The 15607-nt window shown below is 43.1% G+C and overlaps 1 protein-coding gene across 1 annotated transcript; it reads right to left on the minus strand.

Moving 5' to 3' along the window:
- Nucleotides 1-2723: 2723 nt before the first annotated feature.
- Nucleotides 2724-13794, minus strand: CALM1 (calmodulin 1). The gene is made up of 6 exons (XM_005483154.3): nt 13636-13794; nt 10698-10728; nt 9625-9768; nt 7443-7549; nt 5843-5978; nt 2724-5614 (listed from the first exon to the last, which is right to left on the minus strand). Exons 1-6 carry the CDS (start codon nt 13636-13638, stop codon nt 5586-5588), a joined length of 450 nt encoding a protein of 149 aa, XP_005483211.1. The 5' UTR covers nt 13639-13794; the 3' UTR covers nt 2724-5585.
- Nucleotides 13795-15607: the final 1813 nt, after the last annotated feature.

A 15607-nucleotide genomic window follows, 5' to 3' on the forward strand; every position in this document is an offset into this window, starting at 1 on the left:
GGGGGGCCAGGAAAACTGCAAAAACTGAATAACAGCACCACTGCTAAAAAAACCAGGGTGCTCACAATTAAATATTTATAGCCTTAGGGACAGCAAATACTCTGCAGGACAAGACTACAAAGCAGTTCCAGGGACAGGAATTCTTTTTACTCTCCCTCCATCCATTTCTTTCACCATACCCCCATACCCTTTTTAAGAATACTTGCTACACTGACAGCATTATTATTGCCAATCCTACTGCAAACTAGTAAAATGGAGAATGCTTTTTAATGCCTTCTTATGGCTTTCTCAGTTGATTCAGTTGGTTCCTATTCAAACATTGTGTTCATTTTAAATGCCACAAATTTTAGAGCAAGCATGACATTTGTTGAAGAATCTGGTTTTGAAATATATCACATTTAGAGATCTGGAAATACGTAATATTCAGAAATAATTTTAATTAATTTTTAGATTATTAGAACAGTTTTCATATTATACTTCAATCACTATTTTAGGAGTTGCTTTTGTCAGGGAAATGCTGCACTATGAATAATTCTTTCAGTATTTCTGTGGGTGCTGACTTCTAAGGCTACTGAAACGAATCAAGCTCTTCAGAGGAGATCTGTGCAAGATTTCTCAGTCAATGAAAATTCTATGGAAGATCAAAACAAAAAACTACCACAAACAAGGCTGTGGTACCCACTGCCAGGCAGATCTAGCTTTGTCCCTCACCTACAGGGATGCTGGAAAGGACAAATTGCAACTTCTTTTTGAGGGTCACTGGTGGTAATGCTGGGAGACTTGCTTCTCAGCTTTCTGTAGCATTGCTCCATGATGCTGGTCTCCCCAGGGATGTGGGAGAAATTTAACCCCATGATATGATTTTTTTTGTATTAAATGTTTGTGGGTTTTTCTCCTGCAGTTTAACAGCTGGAAGGCCAAAAGGGCTGGGCTGTGCTATGAAGTGTGCTCCTGCTCCTGGTTACAGTCATCAGTCAGAGAGCAACACACTCATTTGCTGCTAGATAACAACTCTGCCTAATCATCTATGAGAGAGTAAGAGGTTTTCTTGGTGTCTACCTAACCAGCAGGTCTGCCTTTCATTGGGATACCTGTTCACTTCAGTTCAAAACCCAATTTATTACTATTAAAGAAATTACCAACTCTTTCAAATGTCCTCTGACTGCTACTCTAGGATACTCACTGATAGGGGGTCTTATAAAATCCACTAAGTATTTGAGCCTTCATGCAAAGTTTCTATAGTCAACAACATCAAGAATCTTTGGAATCCCAGTTCTTTATACAATTCATCATGTAATTCATTACTTCACAATCTTGTATTTGAATTTTAAAAAAAACCCAATATCAGTAATATTTTGGAATTGCAATGCTTTTAGGAAAAAAATCCCCACACAACTTGATATGTTTCTCTTGCTGATTTTAAAGATCCACCCACTCTACTTGAAAATAAAATATTTGGTTTCCTAAATGTCAGTCAGGAGAACCAGGGCATCAGCCTTCCTTGCCAATGTTCACTCGATAGTTGTATGTCTGTGTATCAGAAGAACATGCTGTGGTTCTACCATGCTCCTGTGTCAGATTTCACTTAGCAAATTGAAAAAAACCCTAAACAACAATAAAACACCATATCCCAAGCATCACCCCCTCCCTTCTCCATGAACGAACCAACCAACCAAACCAAAAAAACCCAAACCAAAACAACACTATGAAATGAAAAGAACCCAAACCCTAACCGGATTGCACCAAAGAAGTGTTCCACTTAGTTTCATGGCAGGGGATAAGCAAGCTGTATTGACTCTGGTATTTCTAACCCCCGAGACTGGTTTTAGTCTAGGATGTTGTCATCTGGGAAGAAGAATCTGCATTCACATCACACAGGTGCTGCGCTCCAGGGCCCAGGACACAGGCTCAGCCCCTCCATGCTGGGCAGGGCACAGGGCCTGGCAGCCACAGCACTGTCCCCTGCCCCCAGAGCAGCCCGACACCCTCCCGTGCATCCAAGGCATCAGTAAGGCACAGGGTCCTTTCTAAAACAGGTTTTAGCATGTCTGTGCCTCTGGAGCTGTGCAAGTAAGACAAATGGTTGGGGTTTAAGAATTTCCTACATCAGTAACCCTCCCCGCCCCTCACTCCAGCCCATCTCAGCAAACAGAACAAACACCCCATACCTGGAGATGTTTCCATGCCTGAATTATTAATAAAATAAGCATGATAATGAATAATCTATGTTAAGCATTTTCTTACCCTTTATTTTTTCATTATGATCAGAAGAGGAATATGATTAACAGCAGTTTAAACTTTAGCAGTACAATTTCAGTATTAAATAGAAAACTACACTGCAAGTTGATGTGTTTTAAAAATGGTTATGTATACTCTAGCCTTAAATTTATGTATCAAATACAAGTAACTCAATTGTTTCTTGCCTTGACAATTAACATATCTAACAGGTTTCAACAAGCCAGACATCCATCTTTTCCATTAAAAAAAATAAGCAAGCACACCAACTCTTATTCATAGCAAGAGGGGTAAAGACTCAACACTTTCCTGAGTGTTGCGCAAATAATAACAGGTTCAAGAAAGTCAGTTAAATAAATGTAATGATAAACCTAAAGCTAAGCTGGAGGACCTTTTGATTAACTTCATATTTCATATATTATTTGCATCAGTTGAGAGCAACATGAGTTACAGAACTTCCATGAAAACAAGCCACTTACAAGCAGGTGTTTAAGCTTGATCAGTTTATTAAAAGGATTATATGACACGGTTGCCTGCAATAGCAGGGGACTGGATCTGATGACCCAGGAAGTTCTTTCCAGTCCCATGTTTCTAAGCCATGCACCAAGTGTATCCAGCCCACACTTTCACATTTGGAAAAAGCCAAAGCCACACACACACACTCACAGGAAAAAAAAGTTTTAAAAAAATTAAAAAAGACCTTGATGACACCATTTCATTTTTCTAGTTATTCACTATGCAGAAGGGAACAGAGCTTAAGTCCTGTACAGAGGATACATTTACTCGAGGTTGATGTGGTACTGAAGTCAGTTAATAATTAGATACCTCCAGGCAGATTCAGTTACAGGGCATACCAACACTGCACACTGCCAGACAATTTCTAATCAAGCCAAGAACCTCTTGCAGGATGAGGTCTCTGCTAGCAAGCACAGAGCACACTGAGTAAGCTAAAAGCAGCTGTTCTTAGGTGAACTACCCTACCAACCATGAGTGAATGACAGATAGATGGTAAGAAGCATTTACCTACTAGACAAGATCTCTGCACACCCAGGCAGAAGTAATTAGTTCAGAGCTGCAACCATCCTTCCTACCTTGCCTGTCTCTTGAGTACGTTCTCTTTAGTAGCTGGTCTACAGAATCAGTGCAGCCATTCTCAAGCACTACTAAAGTAGTAGTTTGCAGCTGCTATGCAAGAATCTACTTTCAAATGGTAGTCAGACATTCCCATCATTGAGGCCAGTTTGCTTGGACAGCATTCACAGCCACGGTACTAAGCCTTTGCAACAAATAGATACCTAAGCAATTGCCTACATTCAGCCCATCTAACTTTTAGGCACTTGGTTAAGGTGTCTGGGCCCTTTGTCACCCAGAACTCCCCCCACCCCCTAGGGGAAAAAAGAATTACTGAAGGCAGGCAGTCTCAATTGCCTTCTGGAGGTGTCTCTTGACTCCCCCACTGAGCAAATCAAGCTCTTAACACACGCACCTCAGTTAGACAGGATGAATGGAGACCTGTATCTCTTCCTAGAGATGGTATCAATATTCTCCAAAACCAAATGCAATCAAACAACTACGGTTTTCAAGGTTTTCAACCCATTACATTTGGAAACAAAAACTTACAGTCAGTAATTATGCTGTAGTCCCTCCCTCCCAAGCATAAAAGCCTTCCACATGGAGGCTCTGCTTAAAAAAAAAATAAGAAAAAAGAAAGAGAAGAAGCATTCTTCTTTCAGACAAAGAAGAGTGCACACGGCTGCTTTGCCACTCATTCATGGGGAAGCTGAAGGATCAGAGAACACTTATTCAGAGAACTGGAATGACTAAGCACTGCTAGTGCATGCAAAGCAGAAGTAACAAGATCGTTTTTAAATTAACCCTAGTCCTCTTCTCCACCCCACAAAATTCATGCAAGTGTTTGAAAAGTCAAGACATAATAGCCCCGGTTTCCAAAAAGGCTTAATTTGGTTTTTTTAATATATACTGTAAAATGTCCTTTTGATTTCTTTCTGCGGGCAGATAAATGCATTTTTGGCATGTTTGAGAATCACAGATATCTATGAAGTCCATGCTGTTTAAATTCTCCCACTAGTTTTTATAACCTGTCAAAAAAACATAAGCAACCTATACATGTTTCCCCAGTATTGACATGCATGCTCAGAGCTCTCCACTGTAGTGAAATGAGGTGTTACTTCTGTGCTGATAGTTGACGAGTCAGCATTACACGACTTTGAGACCAACTAAATTAACATTGTCGTAATATGAAAGGCAAGCACAAGTTCATTTATTTATAGCAAAGGTCTTGGGTTACAGGAGGTCAGTTCTTGCCATCTTGAAAAGATAGGGGATAACTTATTGCATACATGTGCATTATAATTTAGCAGCAAGTCATTCATAGAAACACTTCCTTCCTACTGCTTTTTTGGTTTATTATCTCAATTATATATATATATTTTAACTTTACAAAGCATTTAACACCACCTTTAAGTTAATGGTCTTTTATTGGAAAAAAAAGACTAGCATTTACAACTTGGAATGGACATAAACTGTAATATCTTGAACAGCAATGTTGATAGTTGTGCTGAAGTCCACAGGCTACTCCGCCAGCTCCAAGTCATGGTACAGAAGGTTTTAAAAATATGAGAGTCCAAAGATGCTCCCTTGGTGAAGGTTTCTTTTAAAAATTTTGTGAACGGTAACAGCCTGACACCCGTTTCACTATAGTGCAATGCAGACAATGTTAAACCAGTATTTTAACACAGACATGCCATCCATAGTTAAGATCATCCTATTTTTGGAGCACACTGCTACGTACAGGAGAACCATTCAACCTTTAGGGCATTTTCTTTAAGTTTTGCATCCTTCAACCATTTTGCTGCATACCATCCTGAGGTATAAACCAATTTTAAAGTAAACCAGCTATGACAATTTATACTACAAATTGAATTAGAATCCACTATTGAACAAGAGTGGATCCTTTAGGTTTTTTTTTTCCTTTTAATACACATGTCTGACTGTGCTCAATTGTCAAGCTGCATGCATGAAAAACTGGCCAGCCCAAACAGTGTAATAGTCATTAGCAAATGGAACTTTTGAGTTCACTAAGTGCTTCCTTTTTTTTTTTTATTTTCAAGGTAGTACAATTATTTATATTGTAAAACTGATGTTTAACTTTATCTTTTAGGGACAGGACCACCAACCATTACATGCAGTTTGTGGACAGAAGGTAATTTGACATTCAGTTTTGCTATACAGAAACAGAATGAATAAATGAACATTTTTTTTTTTGCAAGAGGTAAGTAAAAGATTCAATTTGATTCTTCTAGAGGAAAAAAGGTGTAAAGGAGGTCTCTTCACTTTGCAGTCATCATCTGTACGAATTCTGAAAAGATAAAAAGTCACTGTGATTTACTGTCTCCAGCATACTTCAAATCAAGAGAGTCTAAAACACAGTTGGAATAAAAAAGCACCTTTCACTGCAGCTATGGTTTTGTCCACAGTAGTGAACAAGCAAATAACTACTATCACAAGTATTAAAAATTAATGCCCTATGCAACAGGCTCTCCTCAGTCAGAATAATGGTTTTGAATCAAGACAAGCATCTTTTTACCTTCATAGTTGACTTGCCCATCCCCATCAATGTCTGCTTCTCTGATCATTTCATCTACTTCTTCATCTGTTAGCTTTTCTCCTAAGTTTGTCATAACATGGCGTAGTTCTGCTGCACTGATATAGCCGTTGCCATCCTATGAGAAAAGAGTTGCACAAGACCATGAACAACAATCCTGAGAGTGACCAACGTGGAAACTACAGCTAGGTTACAATAGCTGCTTCTGAAGCAGCCTTGCAGCTCTTGGGACAGATGCACAGACCTGGCACACTGCACACACTGCAGCATGTATCAGTCCCACCGCCTTGTGAGGCATGCATGACACCATATCCTTCCATACAATTATTGTGCTGCAATAACAACTGCATGCCTGACTTGTAGTTCTGATAAGGTATTTTTAATGTTTTTTAAGAGCTTTCAAAAATAAACACAGAAACAAAACCAAAAATGTTTTTGTTTCGTCTTCTTTTTGGCCTTGCTTAGGCAGCAGAGATCAACTTCCCCACCAGCAAGAATGAAGTCAGCTTTCTCTTGTGTTAACACTACCAGACTGCAGCTGACTATGTTAGGCTTTTCAGATGAGGTGATAAAAAACAGATCAAAGAAAGCATTTAAATTCTACTCATAAGGTGTTTTGAGAAGTTTTATGACAAAATTAAAAAGAGAAGAGAAATTCTAGAGTCTAGAAACACTTCTAAGCCAATGTCCCCATTTGCAATATCTAAACCTAGAGCTCACTCTGAGCCACAGAAATTCCATACACTGGAAGAATACACTATCTTAGAGCAGGATATGGCCATCAGCAATATATAACCTACCTCAGTGGCTTTAACACTAACCTTGTCTGCAGAAATACCCCCATATTTTCAGCACAATACTAGAGACTGACACTTTTTTTCTAGAAAAAGTAGTAGTAAAGTCTTCTTCCACACATGCACTTGCATTAGCTTTACAGCTGCACCAGCCACTACTTCACACAATTCTTGTATAACATCTGTCACGTTCAAACAACCCAAAAAGGAGAACCTCTGTTCTAGAAAATTGATATATGCCCAGGTATTCTTAAACAAGGTCAAGGGGGCTGAGCTCTTAAGTTTTCATGAAAGCAACCTCAAATTTCACATTTTGAAAAGAGAACGTGAAATACTTCATGACCCTTCAAATACTGATGACATCATCTTGGCCTCAAAATCTTCCATAGGATAGTACAAAACCATGTATATCCATGCAAATGTTTCCCCATTCCCCCCAAAGCCAAAAGGTAGAAAAAAAATCTCCCTCCTCTACCCACACATCTCAAAAAACCCCACCCCGCCCCCTCCACCCCCACCAAGCATTAAGGTCTGCTAATCTCTGTTTCTAAGGAAAGGCCAGAAAGTTTTCCTCATGGATGAGCCTAAAGCTTAGACCTTGCTGTATAAAGCAAGTAGAACCCAGCTGCAACAGTTCTGGTTCTATATTCAGAACAATCTGTTATGTTTCCAATTCCTCTGTTTCTACTAGAGGACTCTTTCTCCTTCTAGACAAGAAGAGAGAAAACACTAAGGAAAATACAGACATCATTATTGCTTTAGAAGAGTAGCTGTACTTTCAGTAATACCTTGTCAAAGACTCGGAATGCCTCACGGATTTCTTCCTCGCTGTCTGTGTCCTTCATTTTTCTGGCCATCATGGTTAAAAATTCAGGGAAGTCGATAGTGCCATTGCCTTAATAAAAAAAAAAACTTCCAAAAATTAAACTTCCAAGCTTTTCTTCACAAAAAAAACAAACAAATATTTGGCATTTGACTTAGCCAGGGACAAGATTGCCAGATGCTCTGTTAACTGTCCTTATAGATTAACTGGTTCCTCTCTCTATATTGCTACCACTGCCTTTTTGCCATTGTTACACGCAGCAGCCACTCTGTTCCAGCACAAAATCAACTGCTGCCTTCTTTCCAGGACAAGCCACACCATTTGCCACCAAAACCACAAGTAAAATGCCAGTTTGATGCATCAAGGTTAACCAATAACAAGACCTATTTTTACTTCAAATAACTCCCACAAAATCAACCTTTTAATTTTTTTATAATCTCTCAATTGCTGTGTCTTCCAGGAAGAACACATATTAAGCTGCCATTATAATCCAAGGTTATCTAATATTTGGGAACATCACTCATAACTAAACTGTAAATACTTTTTTCTTTCTAAAAATTAACTACCTTACCAACCAAAGTTGCACACAACAAGGACAACAAATGGGCAACAAGGACCTGCAAATTCCAGTGACATGAGAAAAGCTGACATTATTTGTTATTACTGATAAGCTTAGCTGTAGGTGCTCTTACAGGTATTTTACTGCAAAACTGAAAATCCCTGCTGACATCCAGGCCTCACCCCTGAGATTAAGCTCTTCATTCAAAGCAAAGATTTACATTTCAGGCTGCTTAAAGCTAGGGAAAATGGTGTAGTGAAGAAACTAGATTTGTATAGTCAGGATTCAGCTCTATATGCCAAAAAGGCACATTAAGTACTTCACAAAACCATATTAAACAGTTCACTGTTCAACTAAGATCTACCCATTGATTTAAAGAAGGATACAAATTCATTGTGTAACTAATGAAGTTTAAGAAAATCCTTGCATCCTAGGGATTCTACCCTGAGACATACACAGCTATTTATCATCATGGCCAGCTTTATGCACCAGTAAAATACGAACACAGGTCTCACACTCAGTTTTGAGAACAACCCCAATGAACATGCAGAAGAATAGCAAAGCATTCTGCTGTAAGCCAAATTTAAACAGTTGGGCAGGCACACTTATCTGAAGTCCTCAGTCTCCTTCTGTTTTAAATCCACCAGAGCAGCATTTGGTCTGCAGCCTAAAGAAGCTACACAAACTCTACATACCACTGCAGACTTATCACTTATCAGCTTCTCCAAAAACCTAGCTGTTAAAGACAACTTACACTTTTTTAAAGGAAGTAGTTTACTTATAAGGCCTCATAATCCAGTAATTTATACTCTTGCCAATATACTTTCACTCTTCTTTTACAATATGGTTAGAGAAAAATCACTATCACAACCAACACACATGACTAGAAGCTTGACATCCTTGAGCAGGGGAAATATTATTCCTTTTTAAAACTGTTAGCCTAGGTGGAGTTCAGAAACACAACATGTGTTTCAATATGGGCTCTCTGGTGTTCCTTTTAAATAATTCTGTTATTATTTTATTTTTTTATTAATCTTTATTAACCTAATTTTTATAATTTATTATTTATTAACCTAATTATGTTATTATTATATTATCCCTTGATATGGGAAGGGTTTTCTGCCTTTACCTCCAATAGCCCCTCTCTATCTATTAGGGATTTAATACATTAGATTATACACTCCTCCTGTTCTGCTGAACTTCCATTGAAAACACTATTCCACTTCTAACACATTTTTGCCTTAGCCAAAACCACAGACATTGGTAAAACTATGGGCTGACAAAACACATACAGAAAAGTTGGATGGAAAGACAGGTTAATGGCAGGTCAGGGCAAGTCAGAGAGCAATAGGAAGCCTGTGACCCATAAAATATTAAAGACAAATAGCATAACTTTGTCTCTGCCCATTGCCTGTTTTTAGTCTCACAAATACTGCTGCCATCTCTGACATCCTTCTGAGTTTAGAGTCTATGCAGCATTTTGAACCTGCTGTAAGAGCTCTATGTCATGGTCTTGCCAAGGCAGTTCAAGCCCAGGTGTGGAGGTCATACACAGTAGAGATGATCACAGCACCTTCCCCACACTTACCATCAGCATCTACCTCGTTGATCATATCCTGCAATTCTGCTTCTGTTGGATTTTGACCCAGTGACCTCATGACAGTTCCCAGTTCTTTTGTTGTGATAGTACCATCACCATCTTTGTCAAATAGGGAAAAGGCTTCCTTGAATTCTAGAGGCAGAAACAGTCCCAGTGTTTAGAGACATCACCAGCATGAGAAAAACCAGACTAAAAATACACTCTACTGACAAAGCCTGGCACAATTCTAAGAAACATTTTCTTTTTCTATCTAACTGTCCCTGTATTGAGAGAATTAACACTCTCAAACACAAATTACTTACTGTACCAACACATAATTTTCACAATAAATTCAAACTTATTTCATATGGCTATTTATCTGCATTTACAACTCTGTAATTCATTTCCATGCATCTGCATCTTGCCTGAGGCACACTTGCTCCACAAACAGCAGCTGTCTGAAATAAGGAAAAGGAGCCACTGGGTTCCCTTAACAATTAACAGACAGAGAACAAAAGCATTGTCATTTACCACTTATTTTCAAGTCAGCCACAAATGGGGGACTGGTCTCCAGAAGGTCAAATAATGCTCCTTCTCCTGACCAGCCTGAATTACAGGCAGTTTATTAAAAGATTTATTTAAAAGACACTGGCTTGTAACAATGTGCAATAAACCAATCTCAGGTTTATTTGTTGCCATTTCATTTGTAATTGATCTCCAATCTATTAAAGAGTACCTAGGCCTCCTTTGGCTCTAAGTAGTTTATTTGAGTCTAGCAATTATTTCTGTTTGCCAGAAATCTAGGAGAACTTGGCTCAAGTCTGAACATTTAAAAAAAAATATCATTATCTGTAGTCCAAGGAATAAGAAGTCTAAATTAAGAGGGAATGAACCAGTAATCTTCCAGAATATTTTTGTCTAGTTTTTTTTTAGTTTGGGATTTTTTTCAGTGAGTGCTTTTCAAAAGTGGTAGTACAGATTTAAAATTGTCAGAGATGTTTTTTTCCACTATGCTTGAGATAATATATTTTCTTTTAGTCACAAGAGCTAGCAAAAAAAAAAATTATCATCAAAACACTTACCAGCAATCTGTTCTTCAGTCAGCTGATCAGCCTACACGAAGAATAGAACATTTTAGAATAATGTTTACCGCTAGCTCTGTCAAGCCATGAGGCACTTCCTTTCAATTTCAGAAGTGATTTATCATTACTTTCATCAAGTCATTTTCGAACCCTGGAATTCTGTCCCTGCACGGAGACTGCACTAACCTACACCATGCAGCTGTTTCCAAAAGCATACAGGCTAACTTGGTTTGAACCTGCATATGAAGCTAACGCCATCCTGCAACTTGGTGAATCAATTGGGCGCAGTGAAGGAGACAGGGCAGGCTCCTTGCAGTCGGTCAGAGAGGCACAGAACGCCCCATGCCCGGTGTTTGGGGGTGCACAGCACACGGCATTGCCAGCAGGGCGGCGTGGGGGGCGGCACACGCGGGGGCTGAGCGGCGCCCACGGCTCCAGCCCTGCCCTCCCCAGCACTGCAGCAGCCTCCAGCCCTGTGCCAGCCCCACAGGAGCGGCTCTGCTGCAACGGTACAAATTACATCTCCGCGTTACCGAGATGTTCGCCACCTCTGACAAAGAAAATCGTATCATTTTTCCACTCAGCCAAGCAGTTTAAGGTGCCTCATCCTGACATGCAGGTTGTTTTATATATAATTTTAAGTGGCAAGATTTAAAATGTCTGTTTATGACCTCCTGTACATCAAGGGGCACTGCTGCATACAAAGGTATACAGCTCAGTGGGCAATCAAAAGGGCTTTCTAGAGCTTGACTGTGATAGCCACATCCTTCCAGAAGCCTCTCCCTATGTATGGATAGAGCATCACAAAAAGCTCCAGTTTGGACTCAAAAGAGCTAACTAGGTCTTTATGGAAAAATATGTATTTTCCTAGTGAAGAAAAAAAGATAATTTTACATGCTTAATCATAGATACTGAAGAATACAAGGTAGTAACTTGTTTTAAACACATTTTACTGGACTGTTTTTACAAATAGAACAGAGAATTTTGTAGGTCAGAGAAGGTAGCCATACCCTTCTTGTCCTAAAATATTAAGTATAAAAACCATCTAACTGCAGCAAAGAGCAACAAATACAATGGAGAATTAATCAGCTATGCAATGTTAAGGGAAAAGGATAGGGTTGAAAATCTTCTCTATATGTTAAGGAAAATACACAGATGTCATATGTACCTAAGTAAGGGGTTTCTTTTAAGCTCTGTATGTAATGATTAAACAATTCCCCGCATGCAGTGTGTTGGAGGAAGGAGAAAAGGGTAAAATAGCTAAAGACAGTCTTCTTTAATAACTGCAAAAAAGCTTGTGCTCAAAATCCGCCTCGACTTCCTGCACGCTTTGTGATTTTCCAGAAAATATGAGGTTTCACTTAAAGATTATCTAAGGAATTTACATAACAGACTCACTGCCCTGCAGAACAGGAAACAGAGCCACACCTTGGCAAAAAACCTCCAGCCCACAGCACCAGTTCATTGCCCATTAATCAGAGCTCGCTGAACGTTTCTAAAATCATATTTCAAGTGGAAAAAAAAAAGGAACAAAAAACCCCCGCAAAATAAAACCCCAAAACCTTCGCACACCCGGTGATGCCCGAGGACACAACCCAACCCTACATTGCCGAGGGGTTCACCTTCCCGAGCAACAGGCACAGCCACTAACTATACCCTAAGCACAGCTACAGGACAAAGGTACCCAGCCAGGGCTGGAGCCATCACCCCACCCAGCCAAGTCATCAAATCCCGTCCTGGTGATGTCAGCCCTCTCCTACGGGAAGGGGAGATGCAGAGGCAGGGTCGAGGAACACCCACATTGCCAAAAAGCGATTAGAGGTCAATCTGCAACTGTTTCTCCGTTCTCGTAGGAAGCGAAAAACCGCCGGGGAAATCCCAGCCCTTCCTCTCGCTGTTTTGGGAGCACCCGGCAGATGATGGGATGCGCTCCGGCGGGCATCGCCCGGCCGGCGGGGCGGGAGGCTCGCAGCCCGCCGGCGCAACAGGCGCCCTTCCCGGCCGGCAGCCACCCACTGCTGCAGTGCGTCCCCGTTTCCCCTCCCTCCCTCTCTCTCCAGCCGGCAGCCACACCACGTCCTCATCATTCAACCGCGAGGGCGCCCGGGCTCCGCGGCCAGCTTTCCCTCCCCACCGCCTTTCCTCCAGCGGGCGGCTGGGGCAGGAGCTCTCCCCCCGCAGCCCCTGGGGAGAGGGGAGGCTGCGCCCCTCCTGCCCCGAGCCCCCCATGCAGGAGCTGGGCCGCTTCCAAGCGAGCAACTCGCACAGCGCCCCGGTCCCCGCGGCCGGGGGGTGCGCGGGGGCCGGGAGGAAGAGGAGGAGACATGATGTAATGCAGACAGCGATGGGCTTCGCCGCCGCGGCTGCGTTTTTTTGGGGGGGCACTGGGGAGGACGGCGGGGGCGCAGTAGCTGCAGCGCGGTGCCCTCCCCCGGCCGCCCCCCCGCTCCCTGCGCAGTGCAGCTGGTGCCGGAGCCGAGCGGGATCCTCGCCCGCAAACCCGCGCCCCGCCCCGCAGCGCGCCCTGCCCGGTGCTGGGGCCGTGGCCCCGGGGAGACGAGCCCGGCCCTTTCCGCAGGGGAGGGAAGGCGAGGCGGGGCGGGAGGGCGCGGGGCCGGGGCGCCCACACGGCAGGCCCGGGGAAAGGGGAAGGAAGCGGCGGAAGAGGAAGGGCCGCAGCTCCGCAGCGATCCCGCGCAAGGCGGCGGGGGGTAGGGAGAGGAAGAGTCCGCAGCCACCAACCCGCTCACCCCACGGAGAGCCGGGCGGGAAGGGCCCCCGCGGGGCTCCCCCCACCCCCGCTCCTCCCCGGGGACAGCCCGCCTCCACCAACCCGACCGTCCCCAGCTCTGCAGCGAGTGCACTGCGCACCAGCCCCCGCCCCAGCCCGGGCACCCCGTGCCGGTCCAGCGAGCGAGCGAACGAACGAGCCCCCTACCATGGCGCGGCGGCGGCGGGCCCGGCGGCGGCTGCACGAACTGCGCGACCACGAGCGGCGGCGGCTGCTGCCTCCTCCCGGCGCGGCTCACAGAGTGCTGGGGCTGTGAGCCTGCGCCGCCCGCTATATACGTGGGGCTGTATCCCTCCGCCGGAGCGGGGCCTTTTTCCCTCCTCCCGGCGCGCTATGTGCGAGGTGACTGCGGCGGGCGGCCCTGCCCCCTCGGCGGCCCGGCCCCTCCCCTCCCCCGGCGGGGCCGCTCCCGCTGCCTGCGGCCCAGAGCCCCCAGAGGGGCGAGGGCAGCCCGGGGCCGGCCGTGGTTCTCCTCTGCCGAGCGCCGGAGCTGGCGCAGCCCGCGGGGAGCTGCCTCACCGCCGGGTCCCTACCGGGTCCTCGCCGCTCTCCGGGCTGGGACCCCCGGAGCGGGGGCATCTCGGCTAAGTTGGTGCTTTTTGTATTTTCTAGACAGCATCCCCGCCGGCGGGGCGGGCCTGCGCCCCCCCGGGAGCCCCGAGCGGCACCTGGGAGAGGATGATGGCGCGGGGACGGGGAAAACGTTAATAAAGGACTCTTTTTTCCATGACAAGACGTGTGTGACAGCGACTGTAAAACTAAAATGTTGAAGCGAGCACAGCTGCCTTTTTATTGATCACAGGGCTTTTGTCAAGCACCAAAATCCAGGCGACAGCGAAATTTAATCCAGAATCGGATCGTCTACAACTGAGGTGTCACTTCAGCCTCTTCAGAAGCCTGCAATTGGGAGGCAGCAAAGGCATGTCCTGATGTCAGAGTGTTTTCTTCATTTCTTCCCTGTCAGCTCTGAGGATTTTGTCCACACTGGTAATAACCCCCAAAACATGCTGTAGTGTTCACACTGTACCTCCTTTAACACGCATGGAAGCACAAACATGGGCCCACTTTGAAATCTAGGATTTTGCTTCCATTCATGACAGGTTTCCTTAGATTTTAAGATTTGTTTCAGTTCCAGATATTTTTATTTGAAGGTTTTAGTTTGGGCCTCTCTCTGGATGGGGAAGCTTGCAGTATTTCCAGTGTGGTCATAATTCTGATAAACCTGCTTGCAGTATAGCAAATCTTTTGAAATTCATTTATCTATTCTATGATTTTGAAAAATCATGAATACTTTCAGTGTTTGGAATAAAGACAAAATCAATTTGGTTCTGTTTAACAGTTTCAATAGCTCTGCCACAGAAGTTACAATTTATTTGCCTGCCTTTCTGGAACACAGAGATAGGTTGGCAAGCACAACAGTTACCTGTTTGCAATGTAGAGGGATTTCTCAGCAAACAAAATAGCACATTTAATGTGTCAAGTTTGGTTCCCAAACCATTCTAATATTTGTATAGCAACTACTGTATGAAATGGTGTCAGAAAACCAATTTGCAGCTGGCTAATCTGCAAATGATAGGCTAATAGACAGCTTCCATTTTAAATGTGGAATGCCCATCCTCCTCTTTTTTGATATGCCTTCTTTTTTTTTTTAACTACCAAACAGTGAAACAGTGATGCTGATTTACCCCCCCCCCCTCCCCGTGGAAGAACATGCAAATAATTGATCTTTCATTTTCAAACCAGACCAGCAATTTTAGGCTCTTACTCTCCTGGCTTAATATCTTTCTAGAAAGCGTGGCACAATGTTTGATTGGTGTAAGCTACAAGAGTGTTTGCTTGGACAAGTGAATCTTGGAACTCTCTGAGACTCACAGGGACATGTGAAGAACAATGTTCATGTACAAATTGTTCAGCTTATTGTGCTGGTCTTACACAGGTGAAGAACTTGTTAAAACACTGAATTCTACATAAATATTGGGCTAATAAATTTGTAAAATGATCTTGCAAAGAAAATGTATTATTAGAAGAATAATTTTACCAACATTTAAATGTGACAGTTTAGAATGTGGGTGCTTTATTTCAATCTCCTTAAAGTTAATTTTAAGCACATGTAATACGT

The sequence above is a fragment of the Zonotrichia albicollis genome, chromosome 6 (genome assembly GCF_047830755.1).
Source record: "Zonotrichia albicollis isolate bZonAlb1 chromosome 6, bZonAlb1.hap1, whole genome shotgun sequence".
Classification (NCBI taxonomy): domain Eukaryota; kingdom Metazoa; phylum Chordata; class Aves; order Passeriformes; family Passerellidae; genus Zonotrichia; species Zonotrichia albicollis.

Bases quoted from the DNA above. Each gene is read 5' to 3' on its own strand.
- CALM1 (XM_005483154.3), bottom strand. The intron at 9,769-10,697 runs GTAAGTGTTTTG...TTCTGCCTCTAG, and splicing joins GACTGAAGAACAGATTGCTG to AATTCAAGGAAGCCTTTTCC. The intron at 5,979-7,442 runs GTATTACTGAAA...CTTTTCTCATAG, and splicing joins CATTCCGAGTCTTTGACAAG to GATGGCAACGGCTATATCAG.